General features: G+C 37.0%; 2 protein-coding genes across 2 annotated transcripts in view; one reads left to right on the forward strand and one right to left on the reverse strand.

Moving 5' to 3' along the window:
• The window catches only part of elapor2b (endosome-lysosome associated apoptosis and autophagy regulator family member 2b), a 51545-nt gene extending 25693 nt beyond the window's left edge, over positions 1 to 25852 (forward strand). The window contains exons 6-22 of the mRNA XM_088922882.1: positions 151 to 256; positions 3071 to 3223; positions 5709 to 5797; positions 6691 to 6871; positions 7744 to 7872; positions 9253 to 9343; positions 9627 to 9729; positions 10280 to 10417; positions 10864 to 11127; positions 12602 to 12775; positions 13424 to 13613; positions 14293 to 14389; positions 14603 to 14704; positions 18078 to 18204; positions 18861 to 19039; positions 21348 to 21510; positions 22100 to 25852. Coding sequence (XP_088779008.1) covers positions 151 to 256; positions 3071 to 3223; positions 5709 to 5797; positions 6691 to 6871; positions 7744 to 7872; positions 9253 to 9343; positions 9627 to 9729; positions 10280 to 10417; positions 10864 to 11127; positions 12602 to 12775; positions 13424 to 13613; positions 14293 to 14389; positions 14603 to 14704; positions 18078 to 18204; positions 18861 to 19039; positions 21348 to 21510; positions 22100 to 22168 — 2355 coding nt within the window. The 3' untranslated portion in view covers positions 22169 to 25852. The remainder of the gene's footprint in view (positions 1 to 150; positions 257 to 3070; positions 3224 to 5708; positions 5798 to 6690; positions 6872 to 7743; positions 7873 to 9252; positions 9344 to 9626; positions 9730 to 10279; positions 10418 to 10863; positions 11128 to 12601; positions 12776 to 13423; positions 13614 to 14292; positions 14390 to 14602; positions 14705 to 18077; positions 18205 to 18860; positions 19040 to 21347; positions 21511 to 22099) is intronic.
• grm3 (glutamate receptor, metabotropic 3) overlaps positions 24782 to 27067 on the reverse strand; it is an 83665-nt gene continuing 81379 nt past the window's right edge. Inside the window, exon 6 of the mRNA XM_088922883.1 lies at positions 24782 to 26872. Within this exon, the coding sequence (XP_088779009.1) occupies positions 26796 to 26872 (77 nt within the window). The 3' untranslated portion in view covers positions 24782 to 26795. The remainder of the gene's footprint in view (positions 26873 to 27067) is intronic.

Consider the following 27067-nt stretch of genomic DNA (forward strand, 5'->3'; position numbering starts at 1 on the left):
TTACCACAGAAAACTTAATGAATAATTTATAAAACTGGAACAGTGAAGGAATTGTTTACTTTGGGAAATAAAAATAAATCATTACAAGTTCAGCTTGGTTCAAGTTTTTTTTTAATATTTCAATTTGACATGTTTTTGGCTGTCTTGTAGGTAAATCTGAAGTCTGGCACAAATATCTTATACTGGAGAACCACTGGAATTTTACTTGGTTCAAAAATCGTCAAGCCAGTGCTACTGAAAAACATTCAGATTGAAGGTAAACATAAACATGTATTGTGTTTTATGTGTATGTATGGCTTTTGTTTAAAATAAAGTAAAACGTATTAGACCAGGATAATGTCATCTGAATATGTATTATCCAATGTTTGATAGCATATTCAGATACCTGTGCCATGAATAATAATTCATTGCATTGTTATAGTGATTTTTATCTCAACATACTTTGTATAAAACATTACACATTTCATCCAGAACTGGAGTACATAACCAACTAACGTGCAACAGCAAGTGAGAATTGCTTCACCAATTGAATTAAGTGATATAGGCTTGATATAGGCTAGATTAAGGAAATCTGAAAGTGGAATTTAGTCAGGACGCTGGGGATAACAACCCTAGTCTTACAAATATTGGGGATCTTTCATCGCAAAGTAGTCAGGACCTTGGCCTGAAGCTTGATACTGTACAGTACCTCCTACAGCACGGTGTCTGGTATCTGCAAGCTGGGGTATAATAGGTTTTTGGAAATTCTGGTTTTCCTTGAAGTTCTGTCATCCAAGTAGTGTCCAGAATCAGCCTAGCTTAGCTTCTGAGGCCACAAGGTAATATAAATTGTTTATAGTGGAGCACAGGCACAGTGGGCAATGGCAGAACTTACCACAAGCCACTAAGATCACCTTGGGGTCTTCAAGAGTATTCACATGCATTGTAGTAGGGAACAAAAACAACAAGGTTTGTTCACAGTCTTGTGTGTATATATTTCACATGGTCTCATCTATAAGTATAAGAAGTTCAGATTTTTCATAATGCACAATTTTCAAGATACAATGTTTGAATAAGCAAACTCTAGAGGAATCATTTTCTTTGGTAAATGCCAGAATGGATTCTTGGATGGATTCTTGGAAAAACTATGCTGTTAATATACTGGAATTTGAAGTTCAGGAAAGACACTTAAATTTAAACCCTGTAAGCACATTTTAAGATCTAATGTCTGATGTCCAACTCCTATATTTTTTGCTTCATTTACAGTGATGTGAAAAAGTGTTTGCCCCCTTCCTGATTTCTTATTTGTTTGCATGTTTGTCACACTGAAATGTTTCAGATCATCAAACAAATTGAAATATTAGACAAAGATAACACAAGTAAACACAAAATGCAGTTTTTAAATGAAGGTTTTTATTATTAAGGGAAAAAAAAAATCCAAACCTACATGGCCCTGTGTGAAAAAGTGATTGCCCCCTAAACCTAATAACTGGTTGGGCCACCCTTAGCAGCAACAACTGCAATCAAGCGTTTGCGATAACTGGCAATGAGTCTTTTACAGCGCTGTGGAGGAATTTTGGCCCACTCATCTTTGCAGAATTGTTGTAATTCAGCCACATTGGAGGGTTTTCGAGCCTTAACTGCTTTTTTTAAGGTCATGCCACAACATCTCAATCGGATTCAGGTCAGGACTTTGACTAGGCCACTCCAAAGTCTTCATTTTGTTTTTCTTAAGCCATTCAGAGGTGGACTTGCTGGTGTGTTTTGGATCATTGTCCTGCTGCAGAACCCAAGTGCGCTTCAGCTTGAGGTCACGAACAGATGGCCGGACATTCTCCTACAGGATTTTTTGGTAGACAGCAGAATTCATGGTTCCATTTACCACAGCAAGTCTTCCAGGTCCTGAAGCAGCAAAACAGCCCCAGACCATCACACTACCACCACCACATTTTACTGTTGGTATGATGTTCCTTTTCTGAAATGCTGTGTTACTTTTACGCCAGATGTAATGGGACACACACCTTCCAAAAAGTTCAACTTTTGTCTCGTCAGTCCACAGAGTATTTTCCCAAAAGTCTTGGGGATCATCAAGATGTTTTCTGGCAAAACTGAGACGAGCCTTTATGTTCTTTTTGCTCAGCAGTGGTTTTCATCTTGGAACTCTGCCATGCAGGCCATTTTAGCCGAGTCTCTTTCTTATGGTGGAGTCATGAACACTGACCTTAACTAAGGCAAGTGAAGCCTGCAGTTCTTTGGATGTTGTTGTGGGGTTTTTTCTGACCTCTTGGATGAGTCGTCACTGCGCTCTTGGGGTAATTTTGGTCGGCTGGCCACTCCTGGGAAGGTTCACCACTGTTCCATGTTTTCGCCATTTGTGGATAATGGCTCTCACTGTGGTTCGCTGGAGTCCCAAAGCTTTAGAAATGGCTTTATAACCTTTTCCAGACTGATAAATCTCAACTACTCTGTTTCTCATTTGTTCCTGAATTTCTTTGGATCGGAGCATGATGTCTAGCTTTTGAGGATCTTTTGGTCTACTTCACTTTGTCAGGCAGGTCCTATTTAAGTGATTTCTTGATTGAGAACAGGTGTGGCAGTAATCAGGCCTGGGTGTGGCTGGAGAAATTGAACTCAGCTTTCCAAAGATGTGATAAACCACAGTTGATTTATGCTTTAACGGGGGGGCAATCACTTTTTCATACAGGGCCATGTAGGTTTGAATTTTTTTCCCTTAATAATAAAAACCTTCATTTAAAAACTGCATTTTGTGTTTACTTATGTTATCTTTGTCTAATATTCAATTTGTTTGATGATCTGAAACATTTCAGTGTGACAAACATGCAAAACAATAAGAAATCAGGAAGGGGGCAAACACTTTTTCACACCACTGTAAATGTTAAAGATTTGCTTTTAAATTGGGTACCCTTACTAGTGTGGACACTTTGCAAAGGAGAATCTGTAATCCAATAATCTGGATATCAACTGATGACGAGGGCCTTTTAGGCCAAAGGTGTCATAAGATAAAAACTCAGATATGATTTCTCCTTCTGCCATTTTAACTGATTTTCTTGTTCTGGTTGCTCATTTTTAGGAGTTGCTTACACATCCGAGTGCTTTCCTTGCAAACCTGGGACCTTCAGTAAAAAACCTGGATCGTCGTCTTGTGATATTTGTCCAAGGAACACCTACTCTGGCAAAGGTGCTAGCTCCTGTACACCATGCAATGAGGAGAATGAGTATTCATGTAAGTTTTATTAACATTGCTACAAATGTGAGGTACTTTAGGTACTGACACCTCAGTTTATAAATGTGAAATTTTCTGTTCTTCTTTAACATAATTCAGAATTCTAACTTCATTCACTTCAGCAATCTTTAGCATTGACAAGATCACATTTATATTGCTTTTTTAAACAATTTGAAAGTAGCGCATTTTGGATTTATGCCATCAGTTTCTTATTATCTATTGCTCTGAAAATGTCCCTTCCGAACACCAGTTAATTACTACAGTATTCTTTAGAAATACATCCCATTTGCTCTAGAGTTCATGATTATTTATTTGAAAAAAACATATGCAATCATTTTTCAAACCCTACGTTAATTTAGGTGCACAAAATAGCTGTAACAAGACATGATGAATTAGGTGGTTTCTGTCTGTGTATAATAACAGTTGCAGTTTTAAAATAAATACAACCATCACTGTAAGGACCCCCAGTGAATTTGAAACTTAGATTCAATGGAGATCAGGGAGCTTTCGCAACAACTTAGTTATGGCACAGACCAGGCTTCAATACAGTTCAAAGATCCTTAAGAGCTTGATGAAGTTGATCATTAATAAGTTCACGGCTCGTAGACCTTGCTTAGATCAAGCTGCCTCCCCAAACTGGAGGTGGTTGAGAATTGTTTAGTGATGCCATTGCTACAGTTCAATGGGTGAGATATAAGAAAATGTACATGAGTCAACAATAGCCTGTTGCTGTTGCCTAGAACACTGCCCTGTATGACAGAATAGAAAACTACCCCGTCTCAAATCCTGCATTTATAGTAAGTGATACTGCAAATGTGGCAAAAGGTTTTTGTGGTCAAGCAAGACAAAATTGAAACTTTTTGGTGTAAATGCAAACCGGTACATCCGACACACATCCAACATAGTGCATCACTCAGTTAATACCATCCCTACTGTTGCGCATTGCAGTGGCAGCATTATTTTCTGGTTCTGCTTCTCAGCAGCAGGGACTGGGACACTTGTCAAGATGACATGAGAACAAGCCCTTAAGGAAAACCTCCTTCGGACCTAAAACTGACAAACAATCATCATGTAGCAGAATAATGATCCAAAGCACAAGGCCAAAATAACAGTGGGATGGCAGCTTAATGAGAAAGTAATTGTGCTTTGGCCCAGTCAAAGTCCTGATTTGAATTCTATTGAGAATCTGTGGAAAGACTTAAACTCCTGTTCCTAAGCAATCCCCCAAGCAACTTCAGAGAGCTTGAATCTTCCAAACTTGCATCACGGTGGTGAGAGAATTTGGTAGTCTTACCCATAAAGACTTGGCTGTAATTGCTGCTAAAGGTGCTTCCATGGCATATTGATCTCATGGCTCTGAAAACATATGCAATCAACATTTCATTTTTTTTTCTCTTTAGTAACTCGAGAAGCAATGTGACTGTGAATGTCACACTTCAGAATCCTCAGCTATGATTTAAGATGTGTTACATATGATCAAGTCAATGGATGCAAGTTTAATCGGTCACAGTGCCTGTTCTGTCAAATTCTTATTTGCTCATCTGTTTTTCTTTTCAATATTTTCCAGTGCAACAAAGAGCACTGCTCCTTGACCCAAATTCAGAGAACTATATGAAAAGCTGATGTTCATTAATAAAAATATTTTCGGTAAAACCAACACAAACTGAAAATGGGACATGGTTGTGTAAGATGTTCTAATGAGCTTATTTTTTAGAACACATTCTTCTTCTGCACATTCTGAATGTAGGTCATGTATTGACTAGATTTTTTTAAATCAACATTTACATCTTTTAAAGTGTTCCAGGATATATAGCATATAAAAATGCAGAAAATCAAGTTTCAGACTAAACTGAACTTTGTTTTATAAGATGTTTTTAATTGAGAACAGTAGAACTCCATGGAGTTGTACCTTAATAAAGGTGCACTGTCCAACTCATTGTACCAGCATTAAATACCTTAAATTTCCACCCCAATGCCACATGCATCCACACTACCTTGTGACAACTTATCAACCTTGCCTGTTACTGCTGAGTTTGAGGATTTAATTTTCAGTGACATGTTTGCAAACTGCATTGGAATCTGCACAATGAGAACTTGTGTCCCACAAGACCAATAACAGTGTAAATCCTTTTAAGAGGTTGACCTGTGGAACACTGTAGTGTACTGGACTTTTGCTTTTGGCTTATCTGTTGTTTTTTCATCTGTGAACCTAACGCTAAAACATATTTAATTGCTTTGTGGTATGCGGTACTAAACAGAATATGGGTACACTTAAATTCTAGTAACTGCAGTGGGTACCATAGCTATTAACATGGGTCTGTTTTGCAATTGTAATATTTAACCTGATTTTAATTATAAATCCAGGATATATTCTAAACTGGTCAGAGGTGGTACACATTGCATTATTTAGAAATAGGGGATTGAGTGTAAGGTTTCTTATTGTTTTATAGGTGCTTATTGTTAACATTTTTTTTGTTTTCTGCAGCAGAGGGATCGGCAGAGTGTAAAGAAAAAACATTTTGTACAGAAAAGGATTACTTCCAAATTCACACACCGTGTGACAGTGATGGAAAAGTAAGATATTCATTTTTTGTTGTCTGTGACAAAGTATCAATTCATAATGCTTCAGATTCATTTTAATGTTTCTTTTCTTTTTAATATTTACATTTCCAAGTGTTTTGACCGTCTGCATTTTGCGCCTTATTTACAAGAACCTGTTTGGTACAAGCCCTTGTCACTAACACATTATAAGAAAGAAATGTGCTTTGAGGACGGTTGTGTTTCTAATACATCTGAAGAACTGTAATAAGCGCTGTTGGCTAGGATCTGTATTGTGGAAACGGCACCTTCTTGTAAAAGAATTATCCTTTTAAAAAAATAGTGGGGTAAATTTTAATACAGTATGTGCACCACTGCAATGGGTGAATAAAACAGTAAATAAAAATAGATTTTACTTTACATAAAATCAAACTTAATTAAGAAATTATAAAACCCAACAAAATATATCGTTACTGGTATGCGTTATTTTAATTTTAACCGATTATTTTTTGTCTCCACTATAATGCTGCGTGGAAATCGATCTATCCTGCAAAATGGCTTTTGGAGATTATTTAAGAGGCACTGAAATGGTGAAAAGCCTAATGGTTTAATGGTCTCAGGTTTAATGCACAATGTTTTAGAAGATTGTGCAAAGCTGATTAGCTTTTCGTTTACAGTTTCCATTTATATTTTAATAGCGGTTCGCAGGACAAATAAAAATGGGTGGCAGACTTAACGCAGAGATCCTATGACGTAGCTAACAAAAAAATAAATCTGCATCTAAAGTCTATTTGAAGCTAATCTTTTAAAAAGAATATTGGTCTTATGTTTGCCGTACAGGAATTATGGCAGGAAATTAATTAACAGGAAGAAAGAAAATCACAGTACTTTTAATATGATTGGAGTATATGTAATTTGTTTTTCGGCAGACCCAGATCATGTACAAGTGGATTGAGCCGAAGATCTGCATGGAGAATGTGACGGGCGCTGTGACACTGCCACCCTCTGGAGAGAAGAAGCCATGTCCTCCCTGTAACCCAGGCTTTTACAACAATGATACGGCTACCTGCTCTCCCTGTCCCCCTGACACTTACTCTGACGGAACTAAAGGTTGATATAAACTTTATACTCGCATTTATGCAATAATCAGGTGCTGTAAGATTAAGGACGACTGTCTCCTTTCAAACTATTAATTATCAGTTCAGAACATATATAAAAATCAAAATTGTTAATGGAACTACCGAAAAAGCACCGCTTTCAGTTTAGAATAGGCTTTCTGGAGAAACTGTAAAGCTTGAGGAAATATTTCTGGAACTGCATTGCGTTTTTTTTTTAATTTGATAAATAACTGCATTTCTGTATGTTTGGCGTTAAATTAATTTTAATGTATTGTTTAATGTATTGTATTGTGGTCATTTTTTGCACGCAAGACCGTTATGCTTCCTTGTAATGGTACTAATTTGAAAAATGGTTCCGTACTGTGATGTACTGTATTTGGTAAACATTATCTTGCTAATGCATCCCGTAAATCCTTTGTTAAAAATTATTATGTTTAGTTGTTCCCCTTCAGTTTATTATTATTTATCTACTTTGGTCATCAAAAATTGCTCATCAAAAGAAATATCTGAGAATAGTTGTGCAACAGTTACACAGTATAAATGAAATTCAGACAAGTTTTATACAGCGATTAAAACGGCATAAAAGACATGCTTAAACATTTGAACATATTCCAAAATACCTTAAGCAGAATCTTTATGAAGTCCAAACTTGGTTATTAAAAGGTGAAAGTCTATTTTGAGGGGTAGCACCATCCAAAAACCTTTCTTAGAGTGGACCTAGATGTTGCTCAAAAACCTTAAATCCTTCAAATTCTGTGATCTCAAGGGATTGAATAAAAATCCATTAAAAAAAACAACCTAGGGTGTACTTTAATTGTATTCATAATCTTCGTTCACAAGTCCCTTTTCTGCCTTTTTCTTAAGCCTGTCAGGAGTGCCCTGCAGGGACAGAACCAGCTCTGGGATATGAATACAAGTGGTGGAATGTCCTGCCTGCAAACATGAAAACCTCCTGCTTTAATGTTGGCAACTCGAAGTGTGATGGGATGAATGGTAAGGGCATTGAAGAGAAAAAGAGAGAAACTAGATGGCGCTGCTGTATTGTACAAAAAAAAGCACTGACATGAAATATTTGCTAGAAATGGATGCTTTCATTGATGCTATTTTTTCCCTAAAATGACTTTTTTTTTTATGCTGATGTCAGCTAATGGAGAGAGAGATGCTGGATGGACAGGGAGCACAAAGAAGCAGGTCTTAAAAGAGCAGGACTTCAGGCAGGGTGTTACGGAGCTCGGTCAAATCTGTCTTTTCACTGGGGTTAATGGGTTTTGCATTGTAGAGAGAAACACATTTTTAGTTTTCAGATGTAGACCTCTGGGCTTCCACATGCCTCTTGCGTATTAGTTTATTTTAAAAGTAAAAATGTAGCCACAGGGCATTCTTTTGTTGCAGAAAAAAAGTGTTCACTTTAAAAGCTTAATTGATTTACTGCACCATATCAAAATGCACAGAACTAGGAAACAATAATAATAATAATAATAAACTTTATTTTATATAGTGCTTTTAATGGTGGATTCTCAAAGCACTTTACAGAATGACAACAACAATAAATAAAAAGAATACACAAGATAAAACACAATTACAATATATAGAGGAGACCGTGGATGGTGGTACTAAGAGAAGCAGAGGGGTGAAGAATGGAACCAGTTAAGTAAAGGCTTTTCTAAAGAAGAGGGTTTTGAGTCTGGATTTGAAGGAGTTTAGAGAAGGTGACTCTCTGATATCCTTGGGCAGAGAGTTCCAGACCTTGGGAGTATAACAGGAGAAGGCCCTGTCACCCATACAATGTAGACGGGCTTGGGGGACGGTAAGGAGAGCAGAATATTGAAGAGCGAAGGTTGCGAGGTGGGGAGTAGGGCAATAATAGTTCAGACAGGTACTGAGGTGCCAAGCCATGCAGAACCTTATAGGTAAGCATGAGGATTTTAAAGTCTACACAGAATTTGACCAAAAGCTAGTGCAAGGACTCCAGGATAGGAGTAATGTGATCATTTGCACTAGACCTCATCAGGATTCTGACTGCTGAATTTTAGAATTTTAAAAAAATAAAAAGTTAAAAATAAGATTTAACTTGCATGGACTAAAATGTCCTATTGGGTGAAGTGGTAACATATTTGTCTTTTCAATGAAAAAATGGTATAGGAGAGATAACACAAGCCTGAAATTAAATTTTCTGGTTTGCTAGCACGTTTTAATCAGTCTTTCTATCTTTGATGTAAACCTTAAAATTTATGAAAGGAATAAAGTATGATATTGGGAACTACAAAAAAAAATTGCATCCCAATTACTGGCTAACCAAGACATTCCTGATTTTTCATACACTTCTATGTAGTAATGCATCTTTTTGGTCATTTCTCTGCTGTTCTTTTCCAGGCTGGGAAGTAGCTGGGGACCATATTCGCAGTGGTGCAGGTGGCTCTGACAACGACTACCTCATTTTAAACCTTCATGTACCTGGATTCAAGTAAGTCTTCCTTCTGGAAGTGGACCAATAATACAGATCATTTCATTGCTTTGTAACTGACAAAGCATGCTTTAAAACACTAAACTGCATTTTTAAGAATTAAAGCAGAATTGGGTCTGATACATCCACATTTAAAATTTAAAAAGCAATTCAGGTTTGCTTTGCACAAAAATATGCTTTGCATTATTTGTACAGTAATGTTTAACACCAGATAGTGGGGTATTAAGTTTCAAGTTTAGATTGTCATTTTAATATTTCAGACACAATTGTGACTTTTCTTTAGACTTCCAACTTCAGTAACTGGGACTACAGGCAGTGAATTTGGCCGCATTACCTTTGTCTTTGAGACCATCTGTTCTGCTGACTGCGAGCTCTACTTCATGATGGTAAGCAGTTTGAAGGATTTTACCTTTTTAAAATTCCCATTAATACCTATGGTTTATGATATTAAATGGGCTCTACAAGAAAATTAATGCCTTAAAGGTGTTCTGTGGCCCATTTATATAGCTGTATAAAGAGTACTGGATACAACGTCTGATTCAGCCTTCTTACTTTATAATTATGCAAAATCTAATTTTCGAGGTTGTGAGCGAAACAAAGTTGTGAGCTGTGTTGTTAAGTAAAACAAAGCATCATTTGACTTTCATATGTCCTGTAACCTTACTAATACAAAAGACTGTCCCAATACACTATCTTCATCAGAATAATTCCTTTGCCAGCTAAATGCCATTTGTCCAAAACTATGTACTGTACATGTGGGTCTTTCTTAAGTATTGCTAAAGTTGTGACCTAATAAAATTTGGAGGCCATAAAGGGAAGTTGAATTATATTTACTTTTAGACATAGAAAAATCCATGAATGCCATAGAAAAATTAATCAATGAATGATAATGGCATACTGTGCAGTGCAGCCCACAAATCTCCCTGCTTTTCACAGGATGTGAACCGGAAGAGCACCAATGTGGTAGAGTCTTGGGAAGGGACCAAAGAGAAGCAGTCCTACACCCACATAATGACCAAAAATGCCTCTGTGTCATACACTTGGGCATTTCAGAGGACCAACCAGGCCCAAGATGTGAGTGCAGTGCTAATATAGGAAGTTAAATAGTGCAGTCTAATTCTATAATTTCTTCTATAATAGACCGCTTTTTTAAATTTACTGTTTAGTGGCTCATATATTGAAATGTGTTAAGATTCAGAGTTGTTCCCTCAACTGTTTGTTTCTTTTATGGAAAAGAAAAACATTAACACAGTTGTTAAATTTTCTAAATGTTAGCTGTTATACAGTTGATGTGGAGTGATTTATTTCCTCTTACTAAAAAGTCCAACCCCAGTAATAATTCTGTCACTCTTTGAAACAAAATCTGGGAGCTTTTGGATGTGTGAGTTTCAGTTTAGGAATTGGAGAGCTTTGGATGAGGTATTTTTGAATTGGAATGGAATGAATCCTTGCTTGGGGATAGCAAAGATAATATGGATTTAGTACCTTCGCAATTGACTTTGCATAATTTGTCTCCTCAGACCAGAAAGTTCGTTAATGACATTGTGAAGATCTACTCGATCACCGTCACCAATGCCCAGGATGGTGTGGCCTCTTCCTGCCATGCCTGTGCCCTCATGTCTCAGCAATCCGGATCCTCCTGCATCCCGTGTCCTGCGGGGCACTACATTGACAAAGACACGAACCAGTGCAAAGAATGCCCTCCAGGCACATATCTCTCCATGCACCAGATTTATGGCAAGGAAGCTTGCATTCCTTGTGGGCCAGGCAGCAAAAGCAATAAGGTAGCTTTTTACTGTTCATCAAATGTCTTTATGTCAGCAGTGTCATTGTCCATTCTGCAGACAGTGGCAAGGTGATCTATAGCCATTGAGCTGTGTACATTGAGTGACGTACTAAGAAATTGCTATTGCATGCTACATTTCTGTATGCTTCTTAGTGAGAAAGCTGAGATATAGGGGCTGGAAAAGTTTCCAAATGGCTAATGTGTGTAAATATATACAGTATAGATGTAGATGAATAGAGGCACTGATAAACACACATAATTCTTACAAACCCTTAAACCAGAAGAAGTGTTGCTTCAAGTATTTTGAAAGCTTACAATGGTATCCTGACTGCTAAAATAAGATTATTGGTCCTGACCTCATATATGTCGTTCTTTTGAAGCTAAAAATCACTTTTTAAAATGAAGCAGACTAGCACTTTATGGGGAAAAGGGAAAAAAAGGCACTCTCTTCCTTTTAGGAACAAGTAGTAGGTTTATTCCGTGCTGAAAAGAGAAGAAAGAAAACACAACGTTTCAGCCGTGGAGCCTTCTTCAGGTGTTTGTTCCTTTGCAGCCTATGCATGCTGATGCAGCTACCCACCTGAACTACCCTTCCTTTTAGATCATGTTTGCGTTCTTGAGGTGCTTTTTCTTCAGTTAGGGTGGTAGCCTGTCAGAGCCTTTGAGAAATCAGTATGTTTTCTGGTGGATAAATCTTTTTTTAAAAAAATTCTTTGTAGTTGCAGACAGAAGGATGGCATAAGTACAATTTTGTAATGTTACAATGTTGTGTTTTAAATTAGCCCATCCACTAAAAACTTTTAGCTACTTTTGTTTGGCCAAGTGTTTTCTACACATAGAGAAGTCTTTGACAATTTAGTTTAACAAGAAATATTTATTGCACACAATCAATATGGAGGCAACCTTGTTCCAAATTGAATATTACAGGACTTGTGGTTCTGTAACGCAGCCAGATTTTTGAAGTGAGGAAACTATTATAAATATTAATGTAGTCTTTAGTGCCTTAATCTGAAGTACAGTTTGCTCACCACCGACATTGAATTGCAACATCTTTTCATATGTGTAAGTATGAAAATAGGTGTCCACTTTTTGTGGGAAGTTTTATTCTTGGTTTTATATAACTCCTTTTACTGTACTACACGAACTTTCAGAGCTATACCTGATGCCATTTTTAAGATTATCCATGACAATATAAGCAGAATAAAAGGATTTGACTAACTACATTCCTGTTAAGTTGCTTTACAGAACCAAGGGAGAGCAGCTCTGTTCTGGGAGCTGGAGCTCAGCATTTAGATGGATGATTGAACAATGCTTCCTTTCATATCGGATACTTTTCAGTTGAATGACATCAGTCTGCCAAAGCAAGCTTGGTTGCTTTCAGCTCCCAGGCAGTCCTGATTTTAGGTACCTTTGCAATTGGTTGGTATTGTTGTCCTCAAAGTGAATGTATTCATGCTTTTGTTTTCTTGAAGGATCACACAGTTTGCTTCAGTGATTGCACCTTCACCCACACAGTTGAAAATCAGACCCTGACATATGATTTCAGCCAGCTAAGCCCTGTCGGATCAATAATGAATGGGCCAAGCTTCACATCTAAAGGAACTAAGTACTACCATTTCTTCAATATAAGCCTGTGTGGATATGAGGTAAGGCTCTCTGTCTGGCTCCGTGGCTAAGCTGTTCAATATATTCAAATAAAATGCTGTGATCAACATTTTAGCCTGAAGGCTCTGGTACACAACTGATGCAGATGAACTTTTCTCTGTTTAAGCTGTTAATAGTTGTAGTAAGACCTTTACAGAAATATTAAAAGCATTCACGGGGGGATACTTGGATGGTTTTTGTAGGATTGGGTAACGATATATTGTCAAATCCTGCAAAGTGTAGGAAAAGCCAGCATTACCTTAGCTCTGTGCTTTGATATGAGACGACTTAAATGAGATGGAAGTTACCAATTGTAATGTGATGTAGTATAAAGAATTATTCTTCCTGTCAAGATCTGATGTAGTCACCTGTACTAGACCTCAAAAAGAAATTGATCCAGGTAGTAGGAAAAAAACATGAATAGTGACTAATGGCTTGTAATCTGGATTTGTAATCGTGTCAATGTTTCGATTTGGTCAGCCATTCGGTGCCTACTCAAAACCATTCAGGCATTTCATTGCTTCCCCTTATGTTTTCATTAACTCCTTTTTTTTCTAGGGTTCTTCCAAACATTTGGTGGGTGACTATTTTCCTACAGTTTACCATTCACCATATACAGTACTTCTTTCTGTTTCTTTCTTTTGTCCTAGGGTAAAAAGGTGGCTGTTTGTACTGACAACGTGACAGATTTGTCATCCAAGGACCTGCAAAATGAATCAGTTGATTTTGTCAACTTTGTGGAAACCTTTATCTGCCAGTCAACCATCATCCCTTCTGATGGACGTGGGTTCAGAACTGCCTTGTCCTCTCAGTCAATCAGCCTTGCAGATACATTTTTGGGTGAGGCCATGAACATCTAGCCATCAGCGAATCATCCAGTGAATTGGAACAAAGTCATGAATGACCGAGTTCAACATTCAGGCCTGCATCTGAAATGTAGGGTCTTCACACACTCTGACAGATGCTGTTAACAATCAAAGTCGTACTGTACAACTTTGACTCATCCAAGTTCTCCTTTACATTTGGTTGAAGGTGATGTTCAGCTGCATTCCTCTTGCAGTGGTTTTGTATGTCTTCTGGTCTTCAAGGCATTGAAACATGGCCAATTATCATGCACAGTATGGTTGTTAAATGCCATCAGTGGCAGTTTTTCCTGAACACAACCCCAGCCTTTAATAGCAAATTGTATCGTGGGCACCGTAGTGTGAAATTGCTTTCTTATTTTCCATTACTTCATCAAGTTTATTATTCTTTTACATAGCAAAGGCCTTCTGTTAAGCAGAAATAATTTAGAACAGATATAATATGGATAATAGTTGAAACCTGTTGTAACACCTCTTTAATCTGTCTCTGGTATGTTTTTATATTTTTGTTACATACAGTATATGAACTGCTGAAATAATTTCTTGAGTATTGTGAATATGTATCCATGCAGTTCTTGACCTTCTTGAACCTGACTTGTCACGTAGTGATCTTAGTTTTCCTAATGTTCACCTTTGTGTAATAATGTCCTTTGTAGGAGCTACCATTGAAACTACACTTAATGGAGTCAGTATAAAGACAGACTTGTTCCCTGAACCTCCAAAGAAAATACCAGATGTCAATTTCTTCTATCGGTATGTGCAAACAGCTGCATTTATTTTCCATTTTGAGGAGAAGATTGACCTAGGCAGTATTCTGAAATAATGTGATCTTTTAAATCTTTAACATGTCACTTAAATTATTTTATGAAGTAGAAGGCTTTTTAGCCATTTGTTTAGTGCATCCTGTTTAAAATTAGGCCTAATTCGTACAGTTGTTCTGAAGTATTTTGCCCATTGTTTTCCCAGGTCTCCACAGGCCACTTCCTCTTGTGAGAAGGGCAGAAATGGCATTATTTCCTTGCGATGCAACCCTAAGAAGAGTGGCCGAGGAGAGCTTTCTGTACCAAGGTATAGCTGTTAGTGACCAGCCTTTTATTAGTAATCTGTTTTTTTTCAGACCGACATCTGTCAAATTTAGACCTGGTGATGAGACTAGTATCTACATGGAATGACATAAAAGCTTTGTTAATTACATTGTAAGACATTAAGGTTTTAAGTCACTGTGGCACAGGTACAGTATATGTAGGAGTATTGTGTAATAACAGACATGTAATTTGGGATCTGTAATCTTCAACTGGATAGTCATGCTACAGCTTGAGCCTATTATTTCACTAGCCGACTGTGACAACAATTTCCCCAAGCAGTTATACAGTTGGCCAAATGGTACAGAGAGTAGGTGAGAACAGTCAGTCACTGACACCCCTGTTACCCTTTCACCATTACCCCTGTAATGTTCTTGTAGGCACGTGGCAAATTGTGTTGAGAAGGTACATCTCCTCCAATCAGTGTTGAACAACCTGTATGGGGCTGCGGTGCCTCTCACATCATAAAGGGTGAAAGACTCAAAGGCAGGCTGACAGTTCCTCATTCTTCCCATGTGTGGGCTTCATTGCTCCAATCTGAGATGCAAAAAACTCATAACTTGAATTGGCTTCATTACTCTGCTCTCCTCCCCACTGATAGCTGATGTGTGGTGAGTGTTCTGGCACACTATGGCTGCCATCACATCATCCAGGTGGATGCTGCACATTAGTGGTGGTGGTGGGGAGTCCCCATTACCTGTAAAACGCTTTGAGTGGAGTGTCCAGAAAAGCGCTTTATAAGTGTAAGCAATTATTAATTATTATTATTATAACTTGCTATTTGAAATTTGATGGGTACAACAAAAATAATTGCGTTCTCGTTACTTTTTGTACAATCTGTTTTTGATCACTGGATCTGACGCCAAATGAGGAAGCTTCAGTGTCGCAAAAAGTAGAGAGGTCTGAAAGGGTAGGAGAGCTTCCTCTGTGTTGACCGGGGAACTGAGTTTTTGAAATCAGTTGTGCTAGCTGCTGCTTCTGAAATTTCTCACGGCACAAAAAGCCAGATTGTTTTAAAGTTGAGGATGTCCTAGGGTGGTAAAACAGCTACTGCTTTAAAATAGATTATTTCCTGTACTTTTTTAGAAATGTTACAGTTTGACTTGGAGACCTTTGCCTTAGGATATGGAAGTACATTCTGGGAATATCTGTTTCCATGTAAACCGACTGAAGGTTATAACTGATTTGGAAGTGCAGTTGAAAATAGTGGTTAAAACACTGCATAAACAACTTTCAGTAGTATATATTTTAACCCCGAATACACTGTTCATTTCCTCTCTTCATATAAAAATATATTAGGAAAGGGGAGTTTTGGAGCTGTTTCAAACATGTAATTTTCTTTGAGATGAATTCAGCCACTGGATAATTTTGACTTACTGCTATTATATTGGAGAAAAACTTTCACATTTATCCTTTTGAATGATTTTAGATGTGCAGAAAAATTGAAGATTTGTAGCCATCCAAACCTGAAGTGCTATCTACATGGAGTTTGTATGTTCTCCCTGTATTGGCATGGTATCATTTTTGATACCAGCTTTTTTTATGTTTCAAAGCTCTAGAACTCTATCCCTAAGGATATCAGAGAGTCACCTTCCCTAAACTCCTTCAAATCCAGACTCAAAACCTTCTTCTTTAGAAGGGCTTTTACTTAACTGGTTCTGTTATTTACCCCTCTGCTGCTACCTCATTCAGTGCCTCCATCTGCTGTTTCCTTTCATTGTGTATTTTCATTGTGCATACTGTACCATGTATGTTTTTTCTTGTTGTTGTCGTTCTGTAATGCGCTTTGAGAAGCCACCTTTTAAAGTCACTATATATATATAAAAAGTTTTTTTTTATTTTTATTATCATTTTGATTAATCATGACTGACCACGAATCACTTGAGTGACATTGACCACTGTATCAACTCATTAATGAGAGAGTTGGTTGGGCAGAAGTGATCGAGCAATTTTAACCTGTTGAATGTCTAGCGTGCTGAACATCAAGAAAGGGAAACCTGGAAACGATCCAATATGCCCTACATATCAAAAGAAGAATTGCTTTGTTTGGAACCAGTAGGCCTTGATCTGGCAGATGAGTCTTGAGCACATTGCCCAGTTCAGTGTGGAGGTCTATGAATAATAAAGGAGTGTCTAGCTGCTATAAACTTCACCTGTAATGATTGATGGCCACCTGCCTGTATGACTCAGGTAAAGGGACAGTAATCCTGGGTCTTCTCTTGATGCCCTTCCTATTGGTTCATTCCAGCAGAACAACATGTGTCCTCATACAAGTTGTGTAACGATAACAAAAAAAGTCTAGATTTTCAAACCTTAAGAAATAATAAGGGCTCTCAAGGTACTTCTAGAGCAGATTGTTCGCAACCACATAGACCATAAATCTTGTGGGGTTTTTTTGTCTGCATACAGTACCTATAAAAACACAGTTTTATGTCCACCACAGTTTAGGGTTTAAATCCAGCATTTCCAACAAGAGAGCATTCAAACATTATATTGCCTCGTCTTCATATTCTCCTGAAGAACTAGACTCATTGCCTGTTTGATAACCAGTAGAATTAAAATAGCTTCTGAACAGCTGTTCTATCTTTCCCATCATTTAATCATTGCACTTAATTTATGAATGTTTTAACTCCTGGTAGATTAAGTGGCAATATTGGGGTAATTAAAAGGTGAAGGAATATGCTGTGTTGTATTACAGTATAATTAATGCAAGATGAAGTAGATGAATGTAGTAATGCCGGTTTGGAGAGGATTACCTAAATGAAAGGTTGGTTGTTTGCTCAGTGACATTTGGGCTTGGACTATAGTCATACTGTATGACTATGACTCGGAAAGGATCCACTATTTGAAAAGAAATAGTGAATCCTTGTTTTATTACATTTAGCATTAATCTAAGCAGATTTCTGGTGTGTTGGGCGATATAAGTGAGAGTAGTGCATCCTCCAGATAGAACATTAAAACAAATCTTCAGGTTCTCACTAAAAAAAAAAACAATGAAACATGTTAACTTGCACTTATTTGGATATTTCCCTCGCTTATCGAAACTTATTTTAATTTAGAAATACACACATTTGCATCTCTTCATCTTTTGTCCTCATAATTTCTTTGCTGTCAGGCACTCAGAGCATCAGCAATGCTGGTACTGTCACCGCTAATGCATGCACATCAAGGTGGAATCATGGGTGTCCTCTCCTTAACACATGGTAGCTGCCACTCACTTTAACATATGTTAACATAATTAAACTATGTATAGATGATGAGCTGTTGCTGAAGTGCAAGCAAGCAGAATAATACAAGCCCAGACACCAGCACTGACCCCAGAATAGCTCCACTAATCCTTGCCTTTCTTTTTCTTTTAGTAAATGTCCTGCAGGAACCTGTGACGGTTGTACTTTCAACTTCCTGTGGGAAAGTGCAGAAGCCTGTCCAATGTGTACAGAAATGGACTACCATGAAATTGAGGGAGCGTGCAAGGGTGGAGTTCAAGTAATCAGAAAACATTTTTACGTCATAACTGATGCATTTTTTCTGTAAAAAAATACTCATATTGCTGGCCGATGTTCCCATTTGGCCTCTGGAAGACCAACCTTGGCCAACACCACTTCAGTTATGCACTTTTAAGTCTTTTCTCACTGAAAATCTCAACTTCCTTCTCTTCAAAACCCAGTGTCAGAGCTTATATTTATTCTGCTGGGACTTTCAAATCCTGACAAGCCATGAAGAGTTAATGAAACCGGAAATGTAGTAGTAACAAATAAATATTACAGGGTCAGCACAGTGGCGCAGTGGTTAGCATTGCTGCATCACAGTGCAGGGGCCCCTTGGGTTCAATTTTTTGAGACGCTATCTGCGAGGCATTTATACTTCCTGTGTTAACATGGGTTTTTGCTGGGTGCTCTGGTTTCCTCTCACAGTCCAAAGATATATACTGGTATATATACGCATAAACGTGCATCATAATGTGATTTCACAAAATGGGCCACCATTATAGGATGATCTGAATAGTTTTGCAAGGCACTAGAATACAGATGTTGGAAAGTTTATTAAATTAGAAATCTCCATTGTCTGATTGTCCTGTTTTTTTAATCATATCCAATCATAAGTGTTAGAAGGAATAATAAAGGGTTTGTTTTTACTCCAAGGACACCGAATATGTATGGAATGAACCAAAGCTTTGTACTAAGGGAGTCTCCCTCCCAGGTACAAAGACCTCACCTTGTGAGGCTATTGACTTCTGGTTAAAAGTTGGTGCTGGAATTGGTGCTTTCACAGCAGTGCTGCTAATATCCCTGACCTGCTACTTCTGGAAGAAGAACAAAAAGTGAGTTGAACTAACTACGTATGAGAATAACATTTTAGTTGTACAACTGCACCTCTTAAAATGCAAGAATACTGAAAGGAACTTAAAAAAATACAGTACGTTCTGTCTTTTGTTTGCTTGTTTGCTGTTCAAGTGAGTTTTTGCAACAGTATAATTTTCATGAGGTTTTATATACATTGGTCCGGAAGGGCATTGCTGCCACCAAGGCAAAAAAAAAAATCACAGCACATTCTTGTGTACTGTATGCGATCAAGCGTTAGCACAATTGTCATACGATACCTGCATAATCAATATCTGACTTTCAGTTTTAAGCAGTGGAATCGATTTCAGGGCACACTTGCTCTTGTTTGAGGATATGTATGATTGTCCTCATGGCTCAAACTGTGTTTACACAAGGTGAAAACTGTAATATTCCATTATGAATAAACCCGATGGGAAGGTTAAGTTCATGTGCATTTTGCATCATTGCACATTGTCAGGAACACTAAACCCACAGCTTCAACAAACTTATCGATAGCTTGTAGGTACTGTCATCGCAGAATGTAATGAGAGGTTCATACAGTAAAATGACCGCTGCTCAGGAATTTTTTTTTTCCTTGGTGATAGCAATGTACTTATATACATTGGTCTTTTGTCATCAGGTGATTGATGTTCATGTTCTTTTAGCATGGTTGATCTATTTAGAGCTACAGTGGCATACATTAATTTATATAACTGACTTAATTTTTTAAATACCTCATGGCTATGTACACTTTGTACATTTTTGCTAGGGACGGGATCAGGAATTTTATACAGTTCTATATTAATATATAGTTTTATGTGGATCACCCCAAAGGTTGATGTCTTAATTTTTTCTGACAGATTTGCAAAAGCTTATGAAAGTAGGTGGAAAGTCTATGAAAGACCACAACTGGGCTCCAGTAGTGCCCTCAATACCATCGCAAACATTTCATCTTGTTGATGCAGCCTGTGACTAGATTGTCATGTTTAGATCATGCAGTTGCAAATAAGGTTCCCCCGAAGCAAGAGGCCTGAACAAATGATAGTCAGGAGGGTTGAGGTCTGGACTGGATGCTGGATAAGAAAGTACACCCCATCCCATCTTTGCAATAACTCTCAGTGTTTGAAATCTTGTGTGAGGCCAGACATTCCTGCCGTAACATCACCTGCATGTTTGTGTAAGGTCTTATGTTGGATTTGGTAACCCACCTTCTTACCGTATGCACACTGACAGTATTTTCTTCATACACATTTGAGATGACTACACATCCCCTTGTATAGTCACAAATTCAATCACAGCTTGAGCAGCTCAGTGTGCATATGGTGCAGAGCAATGAAACTTCACTAGCCTTGGCAGGGAACACTTGGGTCATTGCTGGTAATTGACAGGTATTTTGTGTTTGTATTTTGACAGTAATTTTCTTAATTGAAAGACAAAGTATCTTTTAATTAGAACATGCAATGCCCTATCCCTGTGCAGATTTAAGTAATCATCCACTTTAGTGTTCCCCCCATTTATATGTACACTTTAAGGATTTAAAAAAAATGTATGCTAAGGACTGTTGAACCGGTCATAAAACCTTTTAAATGTTAAATTTAATCTCTTATAGTCCTAATTATAATTCATATCCTGTTAGTTTTATCCAGTTATGGAGTGCAGATTTTTTTTTTACAATAAGAATACTAGCAGCCTAAAGACAGCAATTTGCTTTGCCTTTGGGAAGGAGTGTTCGTGGCGTGACATGACCTTGGCCTGTTTTCCCATCATTCCCCTGCAACACCTCTTGGCTGTGAGACGTGAACATTTCAAAAGAAATGAGCAAATGAAAAGGGCAAGGAAGGCTTGTATGAAAGGTGAAGGTCTTCAGCTGCACTTATAAGTAATGCTGCTTGATAAAAAAAAAGGAGTATGGCAGGATAGTACATAGCACCCTTTCAGTTTCTTTCAAAATATTTCTTTTGATTAAGAACGTTCCACTGTGCATCTTTGCCTTTTGAATATTTACAATGCTTTGGAGACTTTTTTTGTTCTGTCACATTTTGACATTAAGGGTCCATTACTGTGCCACTGGCCAAAAAAAATAAACATAGTAGAAAAAAACAAGCTGTTTAAAATAAACTCATAGATAGTTTTCAACTGTAATAGTGAACTTTCATTGTGCTTCTGACAGAAGTGTTTTTTGCTGATTTGCCATCAGTATAAGTAGCAGTTTACAATTCAGCAATTGTTGCTGTAGCTCAGGCGGCTAGTGCTCTTTGTGCTAGGTGGATGGAGGGCTTTCACTATTTTTGTTTTTGTTGGTGGCAGGTTGGAATATAAATATTCACGTTTAGTGATGACTGCTAACAAGGAATGTGAACTGCCTGCTGCAGACAGCTGTGCCATAATGGAAGGTGAGGATAATGAGGAGGAGGTGGTTTATTCCAATAAACCCTCCTTGCTGGGAAAGCTGAAGTCAATAGCCACAAAGGTAAGTTGTCGCTGAGAACTTTGTAATGATTACCCACATAAGTGATGCATCTTAAAAATTTAAAAATGTGGCAAAGGCATGACAATAGTTCTGTCCTTATTTCCCAAGGTGTGATGTTAAAACTTGTCACGTTGGAATTGCACATTTTAAAGGAATGTTCCAAGTCCATTTAAATCCTTTTGTAGCTACTCATTAGCTTTTTTTCTAGTGACTAGCATGTGTCTAATCACCCAGTCTGTGCCAGGATCTACATAAAGAACCTAATTTGATGCCATTGCCATGAAGCCGTGGACAAAAAAAAAGTATAATCACAACAGTATTTTTAAGCATATTAAAATTTTCTTCTGAACTACTGCAGTATTAGAGTATTAAAAAACCAGAGCAATTACTGTTATTGCCTCAGAAATTACATATTGTGTGATTTGTTGATTGTTTCAAGCTAAGAATGTGAAAACTTGAGATCAGCTTTCAAAACGTATTCGGAATGTTTGACATTATGAAAATGCTATGTTGGTCTGAATTACTATCCTTCTTATTATGTCAGGTTTTGACATTGCTTATGTCTGTTTTATTTTATTTTTTTGTACAGGGAAATGGGGACAACTGTGAGTCAGTCCAGCTAAAATCATCCAAAAATGAGAGATGGGTTTGGGGATAAAAAAATGCTGTTAAATATATGATGAGAGAAGAAAAAAAACTGCAAAAAAAAACTATAATTAAGAATATTCTGGATGATCTGTGGACCAGGAACTTGGTTGGTGAAGATACTCATGTTTGGTTGCCTTATTACTGGGATAACATACCTTGCCAAAGGGGATTCAGACATTAAATTGATAGTCCAGCTCAGGAAGGGATCCACAGCTTTGATACACATTTCGTTTGCTTTCTTATTTTGCTTTCTGTGACTGTTTAAAGGTTCAAATAGTACTGCTTGTGTGTAATGAGATCCACTAGGTCTCTCTACTTTGAAATTACAGTAGCTAGTTCAAAACTAAATCATTCCCTGTGTGTTAGATACAATGGGCAAGAGCTTTACAGACCACAAAGTAACATGGCTCACTTACCTGGCTGGAATTGCTTTACAGCTCATTACTCTGCTTCTATTTTTATTCTTCATCAGAACATGCAGTTGTGGCAAAAAGGCAAGTCCTAAAACTCTTTTTTTTCTCTCTCTGCCATTTCAAGAGATCAGGCTGTTTATGTGACATTTAATACTCATATTTGGTTTATGGCTTTTGTCCCCCTTATATAAATAGAACTATCAGTGTATCCACTGTAAACTACCGGTGATGAAGGAAACATTTAATTTATAATGTTTAAAACCTGTTTTATGTGTGCTTTTTGAATTTTAATTTTGTACATATTACTTTTGTTGAATTTGGATGCTTTTATTTTATTTTTTTTATCTGTAGTTTTCCCATATAAAATCATTGGTATTTGCAAATCTTAAATATTGTCAAACATGTGCAGTAATGATCTTGGATATTATTACATTTGAATATTAACGGAAAAAAGACCCTGAGACATGAGAGACATGAGATCCCTTAAGGAAAAAAATGAAACAAGAATGCATTGAGGCTCCTTATCCTTAATAAAATACAGTAAAACCTCTGTTCTAGGCATATTTGTTTAAAGAGGTTTTCTGCATAGAAAACAAAATTATACATTGTAATGAATATTTCAACAATGGATAAAGGTACTGTAGTCTCCAACCCTACACATATACACACTTGCATAATGAACAGAGGAAAACAAGCCTGTTAAATGTATTTTGTAGGCAGAATGCTGTAAAATGCTGACCGAAAGCTTTTTTCATGTACAGTATGTAGAAATGACTTTCCAAATGTGCAATTAATAGGGATTTTGTTTTGTTTGACTGTGAGGCAACTAAGCATTCCAATTACTACCATGTGGTACTTGGTAATCCTTAGCAATGGATTCCAGTAAATAAAATCATCTGATGAAAGAATTGGTGAAGACGCCAGTGTTTGTAATGGCTGTTTTATTTTAATATTTTTAATGCAGTGTTTGGACAAATTGTTCATAATGGGTTTTTTTTCCTCCTCCAAATAAATGCTTTTTTTAATGGACAACACAGTCAGCCCCTGGGAATAAATGCAAAACTACAAAGAAAGTACTGCTGAGATGTCAGTTTTCCTTTAAAGCAGGGCTTCGTGCCCATTATAACTCCACAGAGGCTGAAAGCAGTGAGATGTGTACAATTTACCAAAAATGTCATCCTAGAAAAAAAAATCTTTAATTTAGAACCTGAAAGGCACTCAGATTCACCTATCCTTCCAAACAGAAATAGCAGGAGGTAACACTATTTTGACATGGGGCTTGTTTTATTATCATGGGAAATGGTGTTATTTGTATGACATTTCTTTTTCCACACATTGACAAATTATGTGTTTTTTTGAAATTGCACTTCTTCCATTACTCACGCTGCTTTGAAATAGAGTGTAAGGCAACTTTGAAGTCAACTCCAGATAGGTGTGAGGGCTAAAACTTTATAAATATATATTAATTATTTGCATCGTAATGCTTTACGATCCTTTTCACAACGTGTCCTTTGAATATACTGGTGAACTTCTTGTGGTCCCAAAACGCATTACTCAACAGGGGATAACTATTCATTTAATAACCGATTTATGTTTAAAGGCTTGACGGTTAGGGTCATAGCTGGTACCGTGAATCCATGTAAATGTCTGACAGAAACCTCTTAAAGGGAAGTGTCAAAAAAATGAGACATTTGTGCCACTGTGCTGCCCATTTTCTATTCATTCATTCAATTTGGTTAATTTGAATGGCTTTATCCCTGTTTTAAAAGGTGCCATTAGATTTTTCTTGTGTAAAAAAGCTGTAAAATGGCCGCAGTACCTTTGGGGCCAGACTGACAAAATTCACTTTTGCTAAAGTCGCAACGCTCCAAGGGTTATATAACTAACACTTTTGAATTTACAAAGTAACTGAAAGAGTATTTTTTCTCAGCAGCAGACAACAAGGGGAATACTTAATGCTAGTTAAGACAGTGTTGTTGAAGAGTAGAAGGTGGTCAGTGCTGAAGGAAAGTGAGGAAAAGACTCAACCTCCCTCCTCTCTACAGTACAGACACATCCCTTTTGTTAGCTGTATGCATGTGTGGTCACAGCAGGAGAAAGCCACCTGCGTTTCAGTTCAGCTACTTATTTCCCCCTTGGATTGTTGTTGGGCCCGTCCTGCCCATGAATGACCTCAATGGAGAAAAAGAAAAGAGCAGCACACAAGAAAAGTGAATGATTTTTTTTTATTATGATGCCATCACCTTGCTATTGCACTCATTATTTGAACTATACTGTTACTTGCTGTCCAATCGTTCTACGCCAAGTTCCAGGTTGGCCAAAGCAAGCACTGTGGACCATGGTTTTTTTTTTTACTTTTTGGTGGTACAATATCAGAATATGACAGATAGTTAAGCCTTTTAAACAGTCACAAAATAAATGATTTTACAAAATGGAATTAGGATTGCTGTGCATCTCGTCTTCGTCTTTATAATCATAAAAGCAGGACAATATGGATGCCTCCTCTGCACTGTTACTCAGGTTCCTGTGGTGGCTGACCTAAACACCACACTTAAACACAACCATATAAACATTGTGAAATAACTTAAAAAATGGTTGAGTAATAGAAAGATATTGCCTTGACTCAGGAACAATTGGCTATTTTTGGTTTGTGTATATCACACATATCATCACATTTATACAGAGAAGGTGACTTAAACTGCTCTATGAGCAGCTCGGTCGTTGGAGTGTCCCAGAATTTTGGAAGAAGTAGATTCCATTCATGGTTGTCCATGGCAACTCGACTTTGGAGTAATGTATCCTCGGGCAGCAAGGAATGCACTAACAGATAAGCCTTACAACAAAGAAAAATAATCTCTCAGATGTGTGAGCGTAAATAAAATGCATGACTAGGGGCATGAGATTACTTTACATAATCCTCAGCTTCCTGTTGTATTTTGGACACATGGTTTTCTTTGTATTTTTTTTTCCCAACCAATGGAACTGGTGTGCAATTTCTGTTATTTCTCTGGGTAGCATTTTTTTTTTAAAAAATGCCTTGTATATTTTACAGACTCCCAAAGATATTGTTTCATATACAGTACATCCTATTTCATTATGTTACTGCACTGGAAGGCAAAACCAGTTATTTCTAAAGAACTATGTTTGCAGATATGCGAGTACCAATGTTCACTTTTTTGTATATTTTGTATTGTGGTGTACATTTAAAGCTGTACAAACTTGTGGTAAAATGTTCTTGATTGTTGTCATGATTCTTTAATAAATGTGAATGGCTTTGGAAATACTTCTATTTTAGGTCACTTTCTTTTTACAAAATATATCACCCTCAAATTATTTCCAAATACTAATGTGATTTGAAACATTAATAATATTGCAGTTGTAAAAAAAAATCAATGCCCATCTAAGTTGCATTTTAAAAGTGTTCAGTACTGTTGAGACATTTGTATGGTTTACAAACTTTTTTGTAAATGCAGTACAAATTACAGCATTTTAAATGCCACTTGAAACTTATACATCTTTGTATATACCTTCTGCTACAGTACCTACATGCACAGATCATAATTAAGCTTTTGTATAAGACTACATGACACCAGTTAAGGCACAAAAAGCCATTGTTCAACATTATTAAACTTTACTAGAGGTCACATTATAAGTAAAATGATCACCCATGATTTTATTGTTACAATACACGAGCCAAGGTTCTGAAGATTTAGATAAACCCATTTACTAGGTCAGAGTCTTCCACGCACCATGCACTTACAGTTATAATAACCACTGGGGATCTTATCTATTTACCTTCTAATTATAGTTGTTTTGTGTAATACTGTCAGTTTGTGCTGTTAAAACCATCAGTTAATCATAATATACATATTATATACAACATAGAAATGCATACTTAATTAATTACAACAATGAAGCCTACAAAAAATAAGACAAAGTTTTGTCTAATTTGCAAATGCAGTAGATCAGTGTTACTGCTAAGGAGAATTTAAAATGTATAGCAATGCAGCTCATGGTTATTTACACAGTATAACAAAACTATCAAAAACAAAGTCTGTAAAACATCCTATAAAGTTTTCTATTGTAATGTCAGTTATATGTACAGCCCTTAAAAATAATTTAATACACACTTTCTACATAATTGGTACTAGTTCACTGGAAATGCACAATATGTGCAAGTTTGCTAACAGTCTAAGAGCTGAGATTAAGCAGTTTAAATGCAAATCACAGAGACGAGGTGGTGGAATCGACAATTTCTCTTCCATTGCAGATGGTTGGTACATAATGAGCACTCACAGAAGCTGAAAAGCAAAGAGGAAGAAAAAAATTAGGACAGTTGTCTTTAGATCTTTTTATATCCTAACACAAAAGATGGTCTTACACATTTACGAGTTCTGAGTATTGGCATTACTTTGGATAAATTCCAGATTGAGACATTTACAGTTTTTCTTGACACAATGAAACATTTGTTTTAATAAAAGCAAAAAAAAAAATCT

The sequence above is a fragment of the Atractosteus spatula genome, chromosome 8 (assembly GCF_055471065.1).
Source record: "Atractosteus spatula isolate fAtrSpa1 chromosome 8, fAtrSpa1.hap1, whole genome shotgun sequence".
NCBI lineage: Eukaryota > Metazoa > Chordata > Actinopteri > Semionotiformes > Lepisosteidae > Atractosteus > Atractosteus spatula.